Source organism: Microtus pennsylvanicus, chromosome 4 (genome assembly GCF_037038515.1).
Source record: "Microtus pennsylvanicus isolate mMicPen1 chromosome 4, mMicPen1.hap1, whole genome shotgun sequence".
In the NCBI taxonomy this organism is placed as follows: Eukaryota; Metazoa; Chordata; class Mammalia; order Rodentia; family Cricetidae; genus Microtus; species Microtus pennsylvanicus.
In genome coordinates, this window is record NC_134582.1 from 75,520,811 (window position 1) to 75,544,213 (window position 23,403).

Below are 23,403 nucleotides of genomic sequence, written 5' to 3' on the forward strand. Positions count from 1 at the left end.
GAGTGATTAATACTCCTAGTCTCGGGGCTGGGTGCCACAGGTGGCCAGGGAGCGAGGCCAGTCCCTGAGCTTGCTTCAATGCTCTGTCTCCTGGGAACCTGGGCTTGAGTCCTCCTTATTTGGCACTGGGCACCGAGAGCTTTGAAAGACAGGAAGCCTACCTGAGCAGGACTCAGTAATCCTTGGGCTCCACGGTCACCTCACGAGCAGAATACACTTTTGGAGCTAGCACAATATGGGGGAGGCAAGCGTGCTTGTTGGCGTGAGCTTGCTCTCTTCCTCCGCCAAGTTCCTGTAAGTTCCGGAAGCCCTGATCTGATTGTCAACAGTCACTATGCCGCCCATCCCATGGTTTATAGGTAGGAGGAGGCCTGCAAATTAAACTGATAAAAGACAGGTTGGTTCGAAGAGGGGAAAGGAATATAGCTTGTATTAGTATTTTAATTTTGACATGCACGGTGTCCCAGAAGAAAAGAGGTGAAGCGTCTACAGGAGTGGTGTGCGAACTCCGGGGCCGTGTACCGTTTTATCCTGTGGCTGTGTACCGTAGAAGCGACCAGAAAAGACTAGGGGCTGGGCTTTAGGGACGGTAGATCATCGCAGCGACAAGAACTAGATGGCCAGTTAATGGAAGATAAGCGTTGTGTTTTGGTGTTTCTTTATGCGGACTTCTCCGCTGGTGGACTGGCTCGGGTCTCATCCCTGAGTGTGCGTGGGAGGGAAATCCGTGGGCCGCATGTAGAGACTGTCTGCTCTTCCCTTAGAACCCTCAGTAGGACACATTCATAGGCGTCACTGGCATAAGCACAAAGGGAAGGGGCTTTAAACATGGGAGCTGCCATTCAGAAGAAAACAAGGTTGGTGCAGGATACAGTCAGAGTGCACGTAGCCGTGATTTAAGCAGAAGGGCTCTGCAGAACGTCTGTGTCACCAGCGGCTGGTGACAGAATGTGCACTGGGGGCTCCATTTTTTTTTTAATCCTTCCTGTTCTCTCACAGCACAGACACCATCCCTGGCAAACAGAATTCAAATTACTCCTTCCCAAGTTTGTTTTACCAGGGTTTGGGGGCTTTTTGTACACCTGTATTTACTAGGCAAAACCATTAGCTCCCCCCCCCCCAAATATGGCCAGCACTAAGAGGGAAGGCTAGCTCAAGCAGACGGCCATAGCTTTTGCCCTCAAGAAGCAGAGCCGGGCAGAACCTCCAGAAAGATGCAACAGAAGAGAATGACGTGAAAATGAGGGCAAAGTTGGAGCTGAACCTCCTGGGAGCCACGAGGGCACGGTAGAGGACGTGAGGACTTCAGGTGGGGCCATCTGAGGAGCAGGAAGGGGGTCAGTGGAGCGTCAGAGGCAAAGAGCTGTCTGGGGCGTATGAGGATTGCAAGTCTGCCATGGAGGTAGGCAGGAGCACAGGGCGTTGAGGAGGCCGGCGACACCGGATGATGAGGTCTCCATGAGCTAAAGTGCTCAAGAGGAAATCTCCATTGATTTAAAGATACATCTTGTGACCACACTGAAGGACGGACTTGTGAGTGGGGCTCCAGGGAGGAGGCCAGGCCACACACACAGGGCGCGGGTACTGCAGTCTCCGGGACTGACAAGGAATGAACCCCTCCAGGGTGAAGACTCAAGGTGTGGACAGGGTGTGAAGGGTTCTCCCGCTGAACTTCCAGTTTTCCTGTTTAGACAGGATCAGAATGCTACGTGCGTCGGGACTGTTGAGAAAGTCCAATGCACAAATATAAAAAAGTACGCGTAACACACACGTATTTGTGAAAAAACATGGCTGGCTCACGGCATGAACGTAACAACAGCAAGGGCACTTGGTGTTGTGGTAGTGGAAAGTGAAGCTGTCTGGCCCAGGATGTCAGAGATTCCTTTCGTTTAGCAAGGACATCCAGAGTAAGGTTGGTTCGAGGAAGGAATGAATTCCATCGGAGGCCTGTGGTTAAGATTCCAAGGGTCTCCACCAAGGTGTAAATCCACTGAGGCTCAAAGAATGGAGAAGCTGGAGGATTCGGAGAAGGAAGCAGGAAGAGCCTCTAGGGCAGCTGAGCAGTCCCAGGCAGGGTTGAGGGCAGCCGAGAAAGAGCTGCAGGGTCAGTAGAAAGAATGCTGAAAGGCAGAGAAGATGGGAGGAGCAGGCCCCAGGATCGCCAGTCCCACACAGAGCTGATCCAGGCCAAGCCCTCCCTGTTGCTGACCCTTTAACCTCTAGCTATGGATCCCATACAGCATCCATGCTGCTTTTAAACCTTACAACCAGAAATGCGAAACACATCTTTCGCTGTCATCACATGTATGTGAAAATCAGGCAGAGTGAAGGTTTTGTTCCGGTCTTTGGGGGGTTTCCTAAGAGTCACTGTGGTGTTGTGGACTGCTCTTCAGTCCCCACGGCCGCACTGACATAAGTTCTCTGTCCCATAAATATTACTATGAATGGCCACGTGCATTATCACGCTCGGAATTTTCTTGGCCCTTCTACAATCAGTGTAGGACTGGGCACACTTGTACACCCTCCTGGAACACCCAGGTCGTGCTCAGGAGTGGAATGGCGAGCTCACGACATTGAAATACATCTGTACTGTTTGTTGTTGCTGCCTTGGTGGTTTGGGTTTTGGTTTTGTCTTGAAGCAGGGTCTCACGTAGCCCAGGCTAGCTTCCAACTCTGTGTGCCTTGAATTTATGATCCTCCTACCTCTACTTCCTGAGGCTGGGATGGAGGGTGTATGTGCAGCATGCCTGGATTAGGTGGGCCTGGGAACCAGAGGGAGGACATTTGTGCATGCTGAGCAAGCCGTCTTCTAACTGAGCCCAGACACTTTCAACTTCCACTAATAAGGCCAAACTGGCTTCCTACGTGATTGCGCCAATTTAGAGCCATCAGAAGGGTGTGCGTTCTTGCTTCTCCTCCATGGCTTCACCGGTTTTCAGTTGGCTGTGTAAGTTCGGCCACTCTGGTGGGTGTGTAGCAATACAATTATACAATTATCAATTAACACAGCACACTGAGAAATGCATCATCAGGCAATTTTGTTGTTGTATAGGCTGGCCTATACTCGTCTAGCTTTACACAGAGCTAGACAGTATAGGCCAGCCTCCGGGCTCACCCGGGTGAGATGAGGTGAGCAGAAAGTGACGAGCCCTTGCCGGGGTAAACAGCCTCCCTCTGTAGATTTAACCACACTCTAACAGCGCGATGTGAACTGAAGGGGCCAGAGAGACGGCTCAGCAGTAAAAGGGGGCTGCTGCCACCCCTGGTGACTAAGTTCCATCCATGGTAGGAGAAAAGTGACACAAGCAAGTTGTCCTCTGACCACACACACACACACACACACACAAGTAAATAAATAGAAAGTTATTTTTTATGTATGTGGTGACCCAAGGCTATAATTGTCATACTCGGGAGACCGGGATAGAAAATCACACGTGTAAAGACTATCCTGAGTTAAGAGCAAGTTCCAGACCAGCCTGTGTCACACAGGGGGATCTTTCGAGTGAATGAGTCTCAAAAGTAGACATGTAGTTTAAATGGGCATGGCGCCACAGGCAAATCCCGGTATTTGGGAGTGGGAGGATCATGATGAATTTGAGGTCAACCTAGACAATATGGTATAATCCTATCTAAAAAATTTTTCAGAAAGAAAGGAGGGAGGGAGGGAGGAAGGGAGGGAGGGAGGGAGGGAAGAGAGGCAGACTGTGGGCTCTTCTATAGCTCAGTGGTTTAATGCTTACTTAGCCTGCACAGGGTCCTGGGTTCCATCTCACTGAGGTCTCTAGTTCCCCAGGAACTGAGTTTAATGTACACTGCAAACAGGAAGTTGTTTCCGACCCTCTCTTTCTTTAAAGACCATCTTTCCCCCACTCCATAAACATGTCTGTCAAGTGTCCATACCTGGTACAGTTTCTGGAATAGGAAAACAGAAAGATTTCTCCAAATTCAGAGGAAATGGGAGACAATCAGGAGAAGACGAGCGAGGTTGACACAGGGAAGCCACACAGTGCTCAATTTCCAAAGGTGACATTCTAGGCAAAGTTTTGACAGATCACGTTTATTAAAAGGAGTCCATTAGCACCCTAATTCAGCTTCCTTCCTCCTGTGTGGGAGCATCAGCCTTGCCACAGCCGACCTCAGACCCTACGCACCCAACGCTTGCTCTGAAGTCAGCTGAGCCAGGTGTGGTTGTGCGAGTCCTCAGTCCCCGCACTCAGACGCTGGGGTCAGTCTGAGCTACGTGGATGGACCTGTGGTTCGTGGTTGAAGGCTTGCCTGACACACACAAGGCCTGAGTTCCGTGCCCAGCCTCACAAACAACAACAAAACACAAGCAAAAGTCCGCTGGGTGGGACCCGCTTAGGCAAGGCTTGGGGCTGGACCAGAGTCGGGAAATCCAAACACCGAGCAGGGCCTGAATGACTCAGTGAATGAGCCATGGACCCAGCCAGGCAGGTTTGGGAAGCCTGCTCAGCAGAGTCCCAAAGGCAGAGATGGCTGGAGAGTGAGTTCTGCTGGGAGGAGAGCAGCTGGGGAGCAGGTGCAGATGAGTTCACGCTGGGTGGAATCACACAGCAGAGAGGAGGGGTGCACCCTATCCTAACGGGTCGTGTGCAGGTACTCGGGGGTTTGTCTTGGGGCTCAGGACAAGCTTGACTCCACACTTGAATTAAAATGCATAAAATGTGGAAGAATGATTTGCTTTTCTTGTTTCTATCTTTGTTTGTTTGTTTTGGAGACAGGGTTTCTCTGTGTAGCCCTGGCTGTCCTGGAACTTACTCTGTAGACCAGGCTAGCCTTAAACTTAAGATCCTCTGGCTCCTGACCAGTGACTTCTGGTAAAGGGAGTTTTCTTAATACTTTTTGTTTAATCTTTGGCAGTTTCACACACACACACACACAATTCTCTTGACCTCCCTTCTCTACCTCCTCCCCTCTGCCATAACATGTCAACATGTCCCCGCTCATCTTCGTGTTCATTTTATCTATCTATTTATTTATTTATATTAGTAAAGAAAGTTTTTAAAATATCTACTCTGCTGTTTCCTAAAATAGGCATGAGTGTGTCTATGCTAACTTTCATTTAGGGAGAAAGAGCCCAAGAGACCGAAACCAAAATCCCTTCCATGGCGGCCTCAGGAAAAGCATTTGGGATCAGCCCTTCTAGGCTCAAACACTTCCAAACAGTTCCTTAAGAGAGGCGCTCTTGCTCCCGGTGACGAAGACCTGGGCAGAGAACATAGGCAAGCTATTCTAGCGGACACAATTGCTCACGATTTCCTTTAGCTCTGTATTTCTGTCTTACGGTGCCCTCACTTGCATCTCCGACTCTAGGTGTTTCTATTTTGTTTCTATTTTTGTCAGCCTACTGAACAGTTGTCAATTTTGTTCTTTTTAAAATACCAACTTTGGATTTTATTACTTACTCTATTTTTCTAGTTTCTTTATTCTCACTATCTTTATTCTCATCTGATTTTCTTCCATTTGCTTTGCTTCTTGTGCCCAGGTCCTTCTGCATGTCAGGCAAGCATTCCGTCACAGTCAGACCTCAGCCCTCATTTTCCTTCTTCCTTCCATTCAGTGTGCTGTTCTTTTTCTAGTTTCTTTCTGTGAATGGTTAGATTATTGGTTAAAGATCTTTTTTATGATTGACTTTTATTTTGTGTGTGTTTGCATGTAAGTCTGTGCGCCATGTGCATCCTTGCCTCAGAGGCCAGAAAGGGGTGCCATTCCCCCTCAGTTGAAGCTACAGACAGTTGTGAGCTGCCATGTGGTTGCTGGGAGTCAAACCTGGGTCCTCTGGAAGAGCAGCCAGTGCTCTTAACTGCTGAGCCATCTCTCCAGCTCACGATTTAAGATCTTCTTTGTAATGCAAGCCATTACAAGTTCCGAATTTCCCTCTAGCTCCTACTTTATCTCAAAAGTTTTGTGGCTTTGTCTTTGGTTATTTTGAGACAGTCTCTTAGTTAGGGTTACTATTACTATGATGACATCGTGACCAGGGAGGAAAGGGTTTCCTTGGCTTACACTTCCACGTCACTGTTCATAATCGAAGGAAGTCAGGGTAGGAACTCGAACAGGAGGAGCTGGAGGCAGGAGCTGATGCAGAGGCCATGGAGGGTGCTGCTTACTGACTTGCTCAGCCTGCTTTCTTATAGAACCCAGGACCACCAACCCTGGGGTGGCCCCACCCACAATGGTCTGGGCCCTCCCACATCAATCACTAAGAAAATGTCCCACAGGCTTGTCTGCAGCCTGATTTTATGAAGGCATCTTCTTAATTGAGGATCAAATTGTGTCTTAACTGTGACTCTAGCTTATGTCAAGTCAACATAAATCCAGCCAGCCTAGACGAGGTGTCACTATGCAGCCCTGGCTGGTCTGGAACTCGTTATGTAGCCCAGGCTGGCTTTAAACTCGTAGAAATCTACCTGCCTACACCTCCAAATGCTGCAATTAAAGGCCTGTGTCATCGTGGCCAATCACAGATTTTTAGACAGTCCATTTTTTGAGACAGGTAGCCCAAGCTGGCTTTGATCTTGCTACGCATTTAAAGATGACCTTGAACTTCTGACCCTGTTACCTGCCCTGGAGTTCCTAGCTGGAACCCAGGACCTCTGAGTGTGCTAAGAAAACACTCCGCTGGTGGAGCTGCGTGCCCAGCCCTCTGAGTCTCTCTACTAATATTCTCTGGGATATTCTTCTAGTACAGACTCGAGGCTTCTTTTAAGCCTAATTTCCTTTAGCTTTCCAAACACACTGAGAACAGATACCAGATGTTTGTAAGTCCAGCATCTTCAGTATGACCCATCTCATCTATTCATGTGGCTCATCATTTTTTTTATTAAAATTGAACTTTAAAAGTCTAGTGTGGCAGTTTTAGGAAACAGATTACCCACTCATCGCTAGAGTTTCGTCTGTTTGTTGTTTAGGTTTGTGTTTTTGAGACAGGTTTCTCCGCACCGCTTTAGGGAACTCACGCTGTAAACCAGGCTGGCCTTGAACTCATAGAGATCCTCAGATTAAAGGCGTGTGCCACCACTGCCCAGCTTGTTTGTGTTTTTGACCCAGGGGCTTCCTTTGTAGCCCTAACTGACCCGGCTAGCCTTGAACTTGCGGTGAACTCGATTCTGCCTCCTGAGCAGTTCATTGGTTTTGCCATTTGGCTGTTGTTCTCAGTTGTCTGGTGACTTGAGTAACTTTTTTGTAATTAGTCTTCTGGGTCACGTGCTCTATGTGACAGTTCCAGGATTTCTGCAGCTTCTCTAAGCCTGTGGGCTGGGAAGAGCACTTGCCTAGCTCTGGAAAGGCCCTGGTTTCAATTTACAGTAGGGAGGGAAGTGGGTTTCAGCTACACACACACACACATACACACACACACACACACACACACACACACACACCCCTTCCAAAGCCCTTTTTGGACAACTCTGGATCTATTAAGGAATTTAAAGACAGGTTAAATACTAGCAGTCTTCTGGGGGAGATTTAATGTAATTTAGCCCTCCATGACTGCTCGGTTGCCAGCTTTCTTGGTGGCTGCAGGTGTGTTTTCACAAGACTGCCCTGTGTCTTGAAGAGAGACTAGAAGGAGGGGGTGGGAGGGGGATATAAGGTACCTCAGAGCTGGTTGCACTGTCTTACTTGATAAATGCCCTTTAGGCCTCAAAAACTTATATATTTTTTCTCAAAGAGTAATATTTATAGTTTGCCCGGAGTGCAGGAGGGGTACTGAACATGTTTATATGGGTACTGGTCAGGAGGGTGGGGGTGGGGCTGAGGTTCAGAGTCATCTCTGCCACTTCTTACTGAAGAGAGAGAGACTTTAGCCATCTAGTGGTCACAGGCAAAGGAAAGGGAGAGGCTGGGTGAGAGAGGTGCCCTCCTGAGCCCAGGGGACTTCTTGGGGCTGCGGTATCTACATTTGGATTACACGGCACAGGCCCCAGTTTGTCACCCATCCCTGAATTTAGCTGGACTGACATACAAGTATCAAGACAATCCCTAGTCAGCCTCAGGGCCAGCAGCTGTGACTGACTCAGAGGGCCACGCGTCCACAGCCATCAGGGTGGGCTGTAGAGCGCTTCAGAACCACGCGTCCACAGCCATCAGGGTGGGCTGTAGAGCGCTTCAGAACCACGCATCCACAACCATCAGGGTGGGCTGTAGAGCACTTCAGAACCACGCGTCCACAGCCATCAGGGTGGGCTGTAGAGTGCTTCAGAACCACGCGTCCACAACCATCAGGGTGGGCTGTAGAGCGCTTCAGAACCACGCGTCCACAGCCATCAGGGTGGGCTGTAGAAAGCTAGAGAAGACAGGCAGGACCCAGAGGAGTTCCGGTTTTAGCTTTCCCTCGCAGCACACAGAAACTCCACTCCAGGGTCCCTGCCAACCAGTCTCATCCAGACACCCTTGGTGAAGGAGGAGTCTGGGATCTGAAAGCTAATCTGACAAGAGTTACTTGTCAGATTGGGTTGGGGGAGGATTGGTGTGCATATCTGGAATTTTCTATATAAAAGTTCTTTGTGAGCAGGGACTTTAGGTCCCCACACCTGAAACTCAGATCAGAGATGGAAGATAGCAGTAGCCAGGATCTCAGTCTTTGGTGACTTCAATTCCACCCCTTTCCTGGATGAGGTGGCTGACACACAGAAGCAGCTTAGGGCCTCACTATGACTGATGCTCATACTCTGGGAAGGGACCGAGAATGATCATATGCAGCCCTATGTCCTTTGGCGGTACCTGAAATAGAGCCTTTGTGACCTTGTCCCAGAACAGCGTCCGTGACTTCCGGGAATGACTGAGGCAGGACCTGCAGACTTCACAGTCTGCCCTCCAGTCTTTGGCTTCTGTGATGCGGGCCTTTGTCTTTGAAGTATGTACATGTCTGTGCGTGGGTATGAACATGTAAGTGTCCACAGAGGCCAGCAGCATCAGATCCCCCTGGGCTGGACTTCCAGGCAGTTGTGAGCCATGCTGCACGTGCTGATCCCACTGAGCGAGAATGAAAACCGCCACCCAGTTTAAAGTCAGCCAAGCCAGCTTTACTCCCGACGGCTAGGACTGCTTCTCAAAGCGGGATTAGAGAGAGTGGTGTGCGGTAACTTTTCAGGCCTCTTTTGTAGGGAAAAAAAAAAAGTACAAACTGGGGATTTTCAGAGGAATTTGGTGACATAGGACTTGGCAAGCAAATTTTACAGAAGCAGACAGCAGACTTATTTGGCAGATCATCCTGGCAGAACAGCTCAAGATATCTTAAGATTCCTTGGCAGAAAGCCTTATCAGGATAGGGTAGGTGGAGGTACGAGTCAAACTCCATAGGGTAGGGAGCATGTCGGATTCCAGAAACAGCTTAAAGCACCGTCAACTTGAAATTTGCAGCAAATAGAAATGACATTACTCAGACCTTATAACAAAATGGCTTTTAACTCGAGATGGAGTCAGGCTGGTCCATCACGTAGACACTAGGAGCCGAACTCCAGGCGGCTACAAAAACTGTGCATCCTCTCAGCTGAGCCATCTCTCCAGCCCTCAAACCTTTGTTTTTGTTTTGCTTTGCTTCTGAGAGCCAAAACTGTTTGACTTAAAGTGTGACCTACAAATTCAATAGGAGTTTATTGAGCCCTGACACTGTGCTAGGCATTATACTAGGAACCTCAAACAGAAAGTCACTGTTTGGTTATCGCCAGTGACAAACTAGTACCACTGTATGTGTGTGTGCACACGCGCGCGCATACACACACACACACACACACACACACACACACACACACACACACGATTCTGTTCCCAGCATAGGTGGGACCTTCACTTTGTCTGGGAATCAGGGAGTCACTGTTTCTACTTATGCCAAATGAACATTTTATCTATGATTTCATTTTTTCATTTAATCAAAGTATTCCAAGAGGCTGCCTAGTGTTAGCCAGAAGGAGAACTCTGGCTAGGATGCTATCACCTGAGCTGTTTTCTATGTTGTATTTTACAAGGAAGAATCAGCTTTGGAATGGAAAGGTGGGAAAAGCTTGGTCCTGGAAATGGACATGGTGGAAAAGGGAGGCAGAGAGCAATGCAACCCACATCCTCCAACTTCCCTCAAAGCGCCTTGCTGAGTACAAAATCCTGGCCCGAAGGGTCTAAAATCATTAACCGCGTTAAAACTGAATTTATGTCTGCTACATACTCAAGAGCATTTTAGGATAAACTAGTAAGCGAACGATAAAGAGTTAGAACTGAAGGCACCATGTGACTTCTCATGAAAAGGGTCAGAGAGCAGTTCGCTAATGCAAGGTGAGGCTCTGTCTGCCATGGTGAAGGGTCAGCCACGGTGGGAAAGGGACCAAGATGCGTAAATCCGTGACAGACATTATGAGCCCTAAGTCGCACGTTTACCTCACCCCCTGACCGTCTTTGGGAGGGTACCAAAGCAGCAGGAGCTGTGAAGTTGTGCGGTTGTCACCTGAGAGTCCCCCGCTTTCCTTCGGGGTACCTCCCTTCAGTATCACAGCTTTAAGGTTAGGTTAGCTTTACAACATTTACAGGGCTTCTCTGTGTAGCCCTAGTGGTCCAAGAACTAACTTCATAGACCAGGCTGGCCTCAAACTCAGAGATCTGCCTGCCTCTGCCTCTCGAGTGACCCCCACCCAGTCTCCTTGCTGCACCCCCCATGCCTTCCCGTGCTGAGATTAAAGACGGCACCGCCATACCCATCTTAAAAATTTCTAATTGGAGGAACTGAATTCAGAGTTTCCAACAGATCATATTGTGTCAGGAATACTCACACAGAAGAAGTTAGAGGACCTTGGCCTAGTGTGTAGGGCCAGGAAGCTTTGAAAGGAAAACGTGTTTCCCTGAGACCCCAGCACACACAGGTAAACAAAGGGGATAAAGCAGCAGATGCTTGGTGAATGGTAACAGATCCAGCATGGGAGACTGAGAGACAAGCAACACCCACATCTCAGGAACCACCAAACCCCAGGCTTCCTCTTGGCCCACATGCTACTTCCTCATCCTCCTTCAGGTCGGAGAAAAGGAAGAGTGGTCTGGGAAGGTGAGCCAAGGCATCCCAGGAGCAGCCCAGGGAGCAGGAAAGGCCACTTTCAGTGCTCCCGGTTCTGGCTGTACTCAGTGTGGCAGAGACCTTGGCTGGATATGACAAGTGGCCTCTTGCCAACAGGAAGACAGTGATAAGCTTCTGAAATAGGAGGCACCACAGGTGGGAAAGAGAAAAGTCACACACTCTGAGGCAGGAAAAGCAAAGGTTGTGTAGGCAGAGTTGAGTCAGGCTGTCTGGATCTGCAGCTTACATATACACACATACACTCACATGCATGCACACACATACATATATACACACAATACACATACACACATGCACACACAAGCATGAACATACATACAAACATATGCACACACATACACATATGCACACACATACACACACATACCACTCAGGCAAGTTTTCTCACTTTTCTACTTCTTTCTCATCCTCAAGCTGTCTCAGTCCTTAAGTACAAGAATTTCTTCAGACAGGGTAGCTAATGCCCTGGCCTCTATGGGCACCTATATGGACATGCACACCCCTACAGGCAGACCCATGGCCTCTATGAGCACCTATATGGACATGCACACCCCTACAGGCAGACCCACACACATACACATAATTGAAAACAAATTCTTAACACTTTAGGTAAAAGGCTGGAGGGACGGCTCAGTGCATAAGCGTGCTTGCTGCTCTTGCTGAGGATGTGTGTTCAGTTTCTAGCACCCATGCGGTGATTCAGGGCCATCGTTACCCCATTTCCTGGGTATATGGCGCCCTCTTCTGACCCCACAGACACCAGGGACATACATGGTGCGCATACATACATGCAGACAAAGTACTCATACACAAAATAAAATAATTTTAAAAGTTAAAAAAAAAGGTGAATGGGTGCCCTCATCACAATCCTGTAGAGAAATAAAAGCCCCAAACCACAAGTCCCAGGGGAAATGGAGGCCCCGCCCTCACCACAGGACTTTTGCGCAATGAGGGCAAAGTCGTAGCCTCAGCAAACGCTAGAATATCAGCAATGATTTCACACCACTTAGCTGGGGGGTGGGGGGGGGGGGCGGATATTCAGGTACAGAACAAAGCAAGCCAGAAATGTATGAAGTCAGTCTCTTCCTGTAACAAACACTGGAGTCCGTTGGTGTGGCCCTGTGAAGATGCCACATGATGCTTTCCCAACCAGACTCCCTACAGCACCGAAGTTTGGTCACGGTTCTTCCGCGTGCTCTACCATGAGTTTTGTCCCTGCCTCCTCCCTACCCTCATCGCTTTTTATCTGAACCCACGTCTCGATGAGTTAGCAATGCAGGCCTTGAATTTACAACCCTTCTTCCCCAGCCTCCTGAGTAGCTGGGATTATAGGTCTGTGCCACCTCCCTGTGTCCATACCCAGCACTGAATTAAATCATCTGTACAATGTGAAGCTTCTGCGCCTTTAGTCTGGGCCAAACTGGGAGAGCTTGGCTCCCAGATGTGTCTCGGAGAACTATGAAGTCTCTCTTCAGAGGCCTGGAGTACGTTAGTTAGCTTCAGCGGCTGACTTGATGCATTTAATGAGAAGGAGCCTTAGTGCAAAGTTTGCCTCCCTCAGACTACTTTGTGGCCATTCGTGTGAAGCACTTCTGGATTGGAGGCTCACTCTTCTCAGGTGTGCAAGTTGACAGCAGAAGCCAACTGTGCCCTGCTCATTTCTGCCTTCCTCCTATCTAGGCAAATGTTTTTCCTAAAATCTTTATGGTATATGAAGGCACACTGTGTGTTTCTGTTTAGTCTATGTCTGTTTAATCAGCAACCCTCTGATGTGAGTACTTGGTGGCCAAGTTAACTTAGAAATCTCCACCAAAGAACTGTGTTCCAGATGTAACTTGGTCAAGCACAATGCTGATCCACTATCAGAACTGCGTGTAATCTCTCCTGCTCTCCTGCCAGGAAGGTAAAAACCCTGGGCTGTGGTATAAGACTCTGTTTGGGGAGGGATGGAGGGAGAGAGAGAGAGAGAGAGAGAGAGAGAGAGAGAGAGAGAGAGAGAGAGAGAGAGAGAGAGAAACTGAAGCCATATTTTCTGCTCTGTTTTTGAAACGAATCTGACCAAACTGTGTCTCAGCCAAGCGTTGTCGGTGTCTGTGGTTCTTTGATTGTAGGTATCAGACAACATAGAAGCATCCGTAGTCCCAAACTTCAACTTTAAGGAGCCTTAAAGGGAAAAGGCCTTCTTGCCACTGTCCGGGTGTGGGTAGATGGAAAAGACGCTTGCAAATGAGAAAACCCATCTGCAATCGCTTCGAAGTCCTCGCTCTTTTCTCTCTCACTCACATTGGGGGATTTGCTGCTAAGAATAGTTCCCATTTCACATGATAAACAGGATATGTTTTTGGAATTACAGACACAGCCAAGTTCATCCCAACTAGCCTGTGACATGGCATCTTGAGGGGCTAGGGGTACAGCTCAGTGGTGGGGCACCCACCTCACATGTTCAGCGCCCTGGGTTTGATCCCCAATGCTATGAGGAAGGGGAAGAGGGAGGGGAAAGAGTGAACAAGCACCTTGGCCATCTTGATAGTCATTGTCACACTATAATTAAACAATCAAATTTATAATTTACAGTGACAGATTTTCTTCCATCCCCTGCACAGCGCCTGTCCTATAGTAGGGGCACAGTCATTATTTGTTGGAGGAATGAGTGAGAAAGCTTAAGAAGGAACTCAGGACACCTTGGTGACATTCAGGCCTGAGCAGAAAGAGACCATGATAATACAGGAAGGGGAAGAGGGCAGTCTGGAGCCAGGAGGAAATAGTCAAACTGTGATAGTCCTCAAGAGGAAGTGGGACCGGATGAGGGCATTTTAAAGAGAAATTGGACCTTGTCTGATGAAAACTGGACTTGGGAGCATGGAGAACATTGAAACTTAGGAGCGTTGGGATCGAAGACGAAGCAGAAGTGGAGCAGTAGGATCAGAAGAAAGATTGGCTTCGTGAGTGAGGGAAGATGCCTGCCTGCAAATTCTTGGCTTCGGGGATAAAAAGAATTAATAACAATACAAACACTGAAGATGCGTGGGACAGAGACTGTGAATTCATTTTCTGCTATACCAGAATAACAGAGAATGGGTGTCATTAAAAAGGAAATAAATAAATTGCTCAGAGTTCTAGAGTCTGGAAAGCCTGATGTCAAGACACCAGCATCTGGCAAGGGGGGGAGGGAGAGAGCAAGAGGCCACCCGGAGTCATGGCCTTGTTTGTCAGTTTCTGTCACTGTGACACAAACTAGAGTCACCTGGGAAGAGGGATTTTTTTTTTTTCGGTTTTTCGAGACAGGGTTTCTCTGTAGCTTTGGTGTCTGTCCCGGAACTAGCTCTTGTAGACCAGGCTGGCCTCCAACTCCCAGAGATCCGCCTGCCTCTGCCTCCCGAGTGCTGGGATTAAAGGCGTGCGCCACCACGGCCCGGCTGGAAGAGGGATTCTTAACTGAGGAATTAGACTGCCCTGCACACAAGTCTATGGGACATTCTTCTTGATTGATGATTGATGTGGGAGAGCCCAGCCCACTGCAGGTAGTGCCACCCCTGGGCAGACAAGCAAGTCAAGGAGTGCAAAGACCAATCTTCTCTGGTCTCTCTGCATCAGTTCCTGCCTTGCGTTTTGGCTTTAGCTTCCCTCCATGGTGGACTGTGATCCTGCAGGCCAAACAAACTCTTCCCTCCTCAAGTTGCTTTCCATGTTTTATCTCAGAACAGAAAGCAAACAAGAATAATGAGCAAGTCACTGCCTTGGGAAAGAACCCACTCTGGCAATAAGGACATAACCCATTTGCCATTGGTGCACCAATCAGCTCCTGAAGGTCCCAGCTCTCGACTCTTTGCACGGGAACTCTGTAGCACACAGTCAGACTGCAGGAAAGCCAGGGCACACGTTCAGACTACAGCAAAGAGGTTCAGCAATGCCATGTGGAGATGCACGTCCTACTGCAGCTGGCGCAGAGAAATAGAAGCACAGTCACACTGCTGCTCTGGCAGTCGGTGGCTTTGTGTTTCTAGACTTCTCTGGCCCTCTCCCTTCAGAATGCATTTTAGAAGTTCTCACGGGAATATCTTCCTTAATCAGAGAAAGGCAAGAAACAGTGTCGGAAATTAGAACCAGGCAGAAATCATCATACGTACAACCCAATACAAAAGATATGCAAAGCAGTCAACTAGCCTTTAAAAATAATAGGAGAACCAGGCCCAACAATGCATACTGTAGTCTCAGCACTTGGGAGGTAGAGGCAGGGGGATTGCTGTCATGAGCTACTATGGCAGAAACAGACTAACATATTTGTGTCTCTCTGTGACATCAGACTTTACAGAATAATAGTGAATTTACAAAGTAAGATGTAATGGCATCTTTTTGCTACATAAAATCATTTTTCTTAGCTGCTACATAAAATCATTTTTCTTAGCTGGGCAGTGGTGATGCGCACTTTTAATCCCAACACTCAGAAGGCAGAGGCAGGCGGATCTTTGTGAGTTAGAAGCCAGCCTGTCTACAAGAGCTAGTTCCAGCACAGGTTCGAGAGCTACAGAGAAACCCTGTCTTGAAAAACAAACATACAGAAAAAAAATATTATTTTTCTTGGTGACCCTGCTGTCCTGGCTAGTTTTATGTCAACTTGACACAAGCTGGAGTCATCAGAGAGGAGGGAACCTCAATTGAGAAAATGCCTCCAGAAGATCTGGCTTTAGGGCATTTTCTTAATTGGTGATTGATGGGAGAGGACCCAGCGCGCTGTGGGTGGTGCCCCTCCTGGGCTGGTGGTTCTGGGTTCCATAAGAAAGCAGGCTGAGCAAGCCTCCTCCACGGCCTCTGTGTCAGCTCCTCCTCCAGGCTCCTGTCCTGTTTGCTTCCTGACTTCCTTGAAATATGGACTATGATGTGGAAGTTTGAGCTGAATCATCCCTTTCCTCCCTGCGTCGTTTTTGGTCACGGCATTTCATCACAGCCATAGTAATCCTCACTAGGGCACCTGCTAGGGTAAACAAAGATTCTTTTGTTCTTATTTTTTTAATATTTATTTATTTATTGTGTATACAATATTCTGTCTGTGTGCATGTCTGCAGGCCAGAAGAGGGCACCAGACCTCTTTAAAGATGGTTGTGAGCCACCATGTGGTTGCTGGGAATTGAACTCAGGACCTTTGGAAGAGCAGGCAATGCTCTTAACCACTGAGCCATCTCTCCAGCCCTTGTTCTTATTTTTTTATTTTTCAAGACAGAGTCTCATCATGTAGCCCTGACTGGCCTGGAGCTCATTATGTAAACCTAGACGGCCTAAAAGTCACCTGTCTCTGCCTCCTGGATGCTGGGTTTAAAAACGTGTGCTGCTACAACTAGCTATTTTATAAACATTTATTCATGTGTGTTAATGTGTGCTTGTGTGAGTATATGCCACATGAGTGCAGGTTCCCACGGAGGCCAGAAGAGGGCGCCAGGTCCTTCTAGAGCTTGAATTACAGGTAGTTGTGGACCACTGTGAATACTTGGATTAAAAGGGTTGGGTCCTTTGGAAGAGCAGCAAATGATCTAACCATTGATCCTCTCTGCAGCCCCTTGTATCTAAGTTTTTGTTTTGTTTTTCTTTGGTTGGTTTTGGTTTGGAATTATTTTGTTTATTTAGTCTTTTTGAGACAAGGTCTCTCTTGTCTGAGTTTTGTGTGTTGAAGATTTATTTGGGTTTCAGATTATAGTCATGTTTTGGGTGTTACAGGCAACAGCACAGCCAGTGGTGGGACTTGTTGTACAGATCTATTATTTATGAAAATTAAAACTGTTTTTGCTCCCAAATCATTATGAGTAATAGACATTTGCCTCCGTCAGTTCTAAAGCAGCATTAGAGATGAGCTTCCTGTGCTTGGCTTTTCCTTTTTGAAGTGGAATGAGCTCTTAATTTCCACCTGCTGTACTGTCTGAATCTCATCTGTCGTCCTATGGTGGGGATGTAAGACAAGTCAGTGGTGTGGGCAGTAAGTGGACGGGAGATTCTGCCTCCAGCTGCATCTGAGCGACATCTAAGATCAGTCAGATGGAAAGACTGAATTCGGAGCTTTGGGTATTTTGCCCCAAAGAACAAAGCAAGACACCGGTATCGGTAAAAATCAGTGAGGACTGACTTCACTCTGTGAGCTGGCTTGAGCTTTCTGTTTCTGTCAGGTGAGTTAGCCTTCTGAGGAAGAATGAGGAAACAGGGAGAGAGAGGTTCAGGCCAAGTCAGAGGTGTGGAAGTTGCAAAAAGCAGGAAAGGGTGGGAGGATTTGCTAACCGGCACTTACTCAAGTCAGGCTCCTCCTCTGGCCGACTGGAAGGCTGCCTTCCTGAACCTTCGCAGAGGGTTTAAGTCAGTTCTGGGCCGAGAAGTATTCTCTCCGCCTTTGGGGGCCCTGGAGGCCTTACTACAGAAGGTAAGCTCTCCCCACTCTCAAGAGCTCGGAAATTCACCTGCCTCTTTTCAGTACCATGTTAGTGGTTGCTCAGGTCTCTTACTGTGGGAGAATGGGCAAAACAGTTTGTCAAGGCCAAGAGAAAGGTCTGAGGTTGAAGGGCATGGACCTTTTTTATCATTAGCCACTTCCACATGACTGCCCACACACATGCATGCCCACGGCCATTACATCCAACTTTGCCATCGCTGGTCACTCTGGAGTTCCTTTTGGGTTCATAGGAAGGTTGAGTCAAGAGCAACAGCCAATTCAATGACACCCCGTGGGCTGTCTGCAGCGCTGTTTCTCAGGTGTCCCCGGATAGATTTTTACACTGATTCCTTTTCCTGGTACTCTGGTAAAATAGCCTGACACAAGCAGGCCCATTGCTGGAACATGCCTTTAATCCCTGCATGAAGCAGAGGTGCATACAAGGTCAGACTGATCTACACAGTGGGTTCTAGGACAGCCAGAGATTCACAGAGACCCTATCTCAAAAACAACTATCACAGAAAGCAGCTTAGGGAAGGAAAGGGCTACCCTGGCTCACAGTTTACTATCCATGTGGCAGGGCCATAAAGACAGCAGGTGCTTGAAGCCGACGGTCACATGACACCCACCATCAGGAGCTCCAAGGCTGGCGCTAGGCTCACAATGTCTCCTGCAGTCCAGGAGCCAAGCCCTGGGCATGGTGCTGCCCTCTGGCAGCGTGGGTCGTCCCCCCTCAGTTAACTTGTTCCACACCATCCCTCACAGGGGGCCCTGGAAACTCGTCTCCTAGGTGACACCAGGTCCCATCACTAGTGGCTTGGTTGTGTTTTTTTGGTTTCCTGCAGGTAGCACATTCTCCAGTACTTGCTTGGCTTTGTTCTTCATGGCAGTGGTATTTGGACTTGAGGAAAGGCGGGGGGGGGGGGATAACTCCTACCCCAAAAGGGGGGAAGAGGTTGTTTATTCTGTAGAAAAACAGCCTAGGAACATGGGGTAAGGTTACCCCCAAACTCCGTGCCGCTATATAACTTCACTGACGTTTTTACTGTCACAAAGCAAACACTGTCATAGATCAACACGCTTTTCAAATCCTTCAGTGGGGTCATCTAACAAGGCAATTAATTGGTAGATCCAGTGGGGGTGATCTAACAAGGTGATTGGCAGATCCAGTGGGGGTGATCTAACAAGGTGATTGGCAGATCCAGTGGGGTGATCTAACAAACAAGGCGATTGGCAAATCCAGTGGGGGTGATCTAACAAACAAGGCGATTGGCAAATCCAGTGGGGGTGATCTAACAAGGTGATTGATTGGCAGATCCAGTGCAGTGATCTAACAAGGCGATTGGCAGATCCAGTGGGGTGATCTAACAAGGCGATTGGCAGATCCAGTGGGGTGATCTAACAAACAAGGCGATTGGCAAATCCAGTGGGGGTGATCTAACAAGGTGATTGATTGGCAGATCCAGTGCAGTGATCTAACAAGGCGATTGGCAGATCCAGTGGGGTGATCTAACAAGGTGATTGGCAGATCCAGATAAATTAGCTCTTAGGGAGAGGGCCACAGTGCAGAATGTTCATTTGGAGACAACAGAACGTTGGTTCCTGACTTGGTTTGGTTTGATTTTTATGGATTTTTGCCTTAGTGTATGTCTGTGCACACACGCCTGCCTGGTGCCAATGAAGGCCAGAAGAGGGTGTCCAAATCCTTGGAACTAGAGCTATAGATGGTTGTGAGGCATGGTGTGGATGCTGGGAGCTGAACCCAGGTCCTCTGTGAAAGCAACCAGTGTTCTTAAGTACTGAGTTATCTCTCTGGCCCCGGATTCTACTCTTTTGACCAGAAACCGGGAGCTTCTGAAAACTCCATCTTCTCGTATTGTGTCTGGGAGGCGGAGCCCAAAACCGCTGGTGAGCTATGGATGCCTGCCTGTCTGCCCAGCACTTCAGCGTGTTGATTCCTAAGCTGGTCCTACTGGCGAAGCCTGCTGAAGTGGAGCTTAGGAGCCACTGTCCCCACAGCTCTGTGAGTGGAGCCCCCAAGTGGACACTGCACAGCAACACGCTGGTGCCGGAAGCCATGCCGTTCATATAAACATAACTAGGACTTGTGAATGCCAGTGGGTAAAAGCAATCCTGTCGGAGGAATTATGCAATAGGATTTTAAAAACTCAGAAGAATGTTCAAACTGGTCCCTTGTTGTTTCAGAATCTAAGTGATCACAGTGCAAATGACCCCAGGGCTGAAAGCTCTGCTCCCAGACACATTTACACACTTCCAATGTACCTTCCAGACTGTGGTGTGGATAGCTCCAGAGACAAAACCAAGATGCCCCGCTATGTAAAAATAAAATAAAAGGGTTCCTTTGTGCACAGCTGTGTCCACTTACGATTGTTTCTTAGGGGTTGTGGACATGACTCAGAGGCTAAGAGCCCCCGCTCCTCTTGCAGAGGGACCACTGGGTTCCCTGCACCTCCAGTTCTGTGGATCTGAGGCCCTCTTCTGGCTGCCGTGAGCACTGCATACACACACGATGCACACACGTACATGAAGCAAAGCATTCATAAGGATAATCAGTAAGTTTTTGAACTAGGATCTAACTATGTAGCCCTGGCTTTCCTGGAACTCACTATGTACAGCAGGCTGTCTCTATCTCCCTGCTGGGATTAAAGGTGTGTGCCACATGCCCAGAAAACATTTTAAGTAAATGTTTCTTCATGTAAAGATGCAGTAAGCGGGGGATAGGACAGGAAGATGTCAACATGGACCAGAGGGAATCACAGCATGTTCCCTAGGACCAGGGGAGAGCATCCCCTCAATGCACTAACTTTCCCCTGGACCTTGGGGTTTTGTCTGCTTGGAGTTTTGTTGTCATTGTTTCTTTTTGATTTCTCACTCTTCTCTTAGTTAGGGTTTTTATTGCTGAAATGAAACACCATGACCAAAAGGCAACTTGGAGAGAAAAGAGTTTATTACACTTCCACATCACTGTTCATCACTGAAGGAAGTCAGGACAGGGTCAGGGCAGAATCCTGGAGGCAGGAGCTGATGCAGAAGCCACAGATAGTGCTGCTTACTCTCTTGCTCCTCATGGCTTGCTCAACGTGATTTCTTATAGAACCCAGGACCACCTGCCCAGGGATGGCATCACCCATCATGAGCTGGGCCCTCCCTCATTGATCACTAATTGAGAAAATGCCTTACAGCTGGATCTCATGGAGGCATTTCCTCAATGAGGCTTCTTCGTCTAGTGATTCTAGCTTGTACCAAGTTGATACACAAAACCAGACAGTAGGGCTGGAGAGATGGCTCAGCAGTTAAGAGCATTGCCTGTTCTTCCAAAGGTCCTGAGTTCAATTCCCAGCAACCACATGGTGGCTCGCAACCATTTGTAATGAGGTCTGGTGCCCTCTTCTGGCCTTCAGGCATACATGCAGAAAGAATATTGTATACATAATAAATAAATATTAAAAAAACAGACAGTACAACTGTTAATAGAGATGTATATATGCTCTATCATAAATATGTTTTAATATATCATTAAATATGTTTAGTGATAGTAAATCATCAATATCTTGATATCTTAAATACATTTTAAAGTTTAATTTATATGTATGAGTGTTTTCAGCCCCCACTTCGTTTCTCTGAGCCATGCATGTGATTCCCACAGCTTCCCCCAGTTAGTGTCCTGGAAGATACTGTGTTCCCTGAGAACAGGCATGTTCACAGGTATGAAGAACAAAGGTGTCAATAGTCCCACTTATTAGACAGAAAGAAATGGTAGCTAAAAGTGACTAGAAGCCTGCATTACAGGCCCACAGTTCCAACGTGAAGAGGAAGAGAAAAGCTGGTCATTCTCCACTCACCTACCTACACCCACAGTGACCCCTTATTTCTGTTTTAAACCCTTGAGTGGGAGGAGATTTTCTTCCTGGAAATTTGAAGACGGAGGCGTGAGTCCATTGGACAGGACAATCCCAGCACACGAGGGAAAACCCCATCAGGGTTCTCTCTGTGAGCGTGCAAAGCAGCATGCAACAGCACACACACACACACACACACACACACACACACACACACACACACACACACACACACACACACACACACACACACACACACACACACACACACACACACACACACACCAGATACGAGGACCCAGCAAAGATTCCCGATGCTGCCAGCAGGTGGCAGGAGCGGCCAGCATCCAAAGGCTGAAGCTTTAAAAGAAAAGAAGCTCCTTCGGGGAGAAAAATCTCTGGGTTCTGGAAAGAACCAGAAATTGGAGTTTAGAACCATACGATCCACGGAGTGTCACACAAAGTTGAAAATAAAACGGAACAATGGCAACAAAACTCCAAGCAGACAGAACCCCGAGGTCCAGAGAAAGTTAGTGTATCGAGGGAATGCTCTCCCCTGGTCTTAGGGTTAGGGGTCAGGCCCATGTTGAAGTCTTCCCTTCCGTTCCCCACGTATTGCACCTTTAAATTAGGGACCCTGATTTTATGCACGCATGCAATTCCAGATCCTGGAACCTGACTGCAGAACAATAAAGAGTCCCCAGAGGACTCTCAGTGCAACGGCCCCCTTCCCGTTTCATTTCCTTCTATACCATGCCAGGAATTCCTAAGGTCCTCTAGAGGTGCCACAGAGAGAGGTCTTGGGGTCTTAGTCTCTTTATAAGAACTTAAAGACGGGAGCGGTGGTGGTGCACGCCTTTGATCCCAGCACTCAAGAGACAGCAGGAGGATCTATGTGAGTTCAAGGTCAACTTGGTCTACTTAGCTAGTTCCAGGTTAGCTGGGGCCACACAGTGAGAACAGATTGCAAAAAACAAAGGAGGAGGAGGAAGAAGAAAGGGAGGGAGGGAGGGGGGAGGGAGGGAGAGATTACTTAAGAACAGACCCACAAGAACAGTTTTATTTTGAAAACTTTAAAATTGAAGTTTAAAATTGAAGCCCCAGGGCATTGAGGTGTAAATCTCCGCTTCTAACCAGGAGAGAGAGAGAGAGAGAGAGAGAGAGAGAGAGAGAGAGAGAGAGAGAGAGAGAGAGAGAGAGAGAGAGAGAAGCCATACCAGTTGAGTTAAACGGGCATGAAGGTGAACAACATGTGGGCAAACAGCCACGGTGTAAGAAGGAAGCTTTAGAGAGAAGCCAGGCGAGATAGAGACATGGAAAGGAGAGGACAGCATTCGCTAATCAGAATTACTCCGACAGGCAGAAGCTGTGAGCTGGGGCTCAAGTGTGGGAACTCGGGGAAGGAAAAGTACGTTATCTTATTCAAGGGATAATCATTTCTCCTAACTCCTGAGCATGGTTTAAAGGTGGGTCTGCCTTCCTGAGGGTGGTGATGACTTTCCCTGCTGAAGTGTTAGGTCCCCACCCAGGTCCCCTGATACTGGCTCTGCAGTCAGGGCCAATGGTGGGAAGCTGCTGTAACTTCCTCAATACACGTGGATCTTTCCCATCAGAATAAAATTAAAAACTTCATTCATTTCCTTATGAGCTCATGGTTCCTTGAATCAGGTACCCCACAAGAACACCGAAGCCCGCCTCCTGCCACTTTTCACAATTCTTCCTGGAATGGTCACAGAAGGACAATTGTATTTGGGCTCTGACTCTGTGGGTTTTTTTTTTCCCACTCTGCATTTTTCTTAGGATGAAGACTTTGAAGAGCAGAACACACCAGGAAACAGCGCAGTCAGGAGCAGATCCTTACAGAGCAGGGAACAAGGAGATGCCAAGCAGGTAAGGCAGGTGTGGAGGAAGGTGGAGGAACTGTTGCCATGGTGATACTCCGCCATCTGTGAATGAAGAGTGGTTAGTGTGTCTAAGGCAGTCATCCAGAAAGCACACATACTGTAAAGCAAGGCTTCACTTTTACAGACGGCCTCAGAGTTCCCTGAAAGGAA

At 48.0% G+C, this 23,403-nt stretch overlaps 1 protein-coding gene across 1 annotated transcript in view; it reads left to right on the top strand.

The window, feature by feature from the left end:
* Slc28a3 (solute carrier family 28 member 3) overlaps positions 1 to 23,403 on the top strand; it is a 53,258-nt gene that overhangs the window by 599 nt on the left and 29,256 nt on the right. The window contains exon 2 of the mRNA XM_075969430.1: positions 23,150 to 23,239. Coding sequence (XP_075825545.1) covers positions 23,150 to 23,239 — 90 coding nt within the window. The remainder of the gene's footprint in view (positions 1 to 23,149; positions 23,240 to 23,403) is intronic.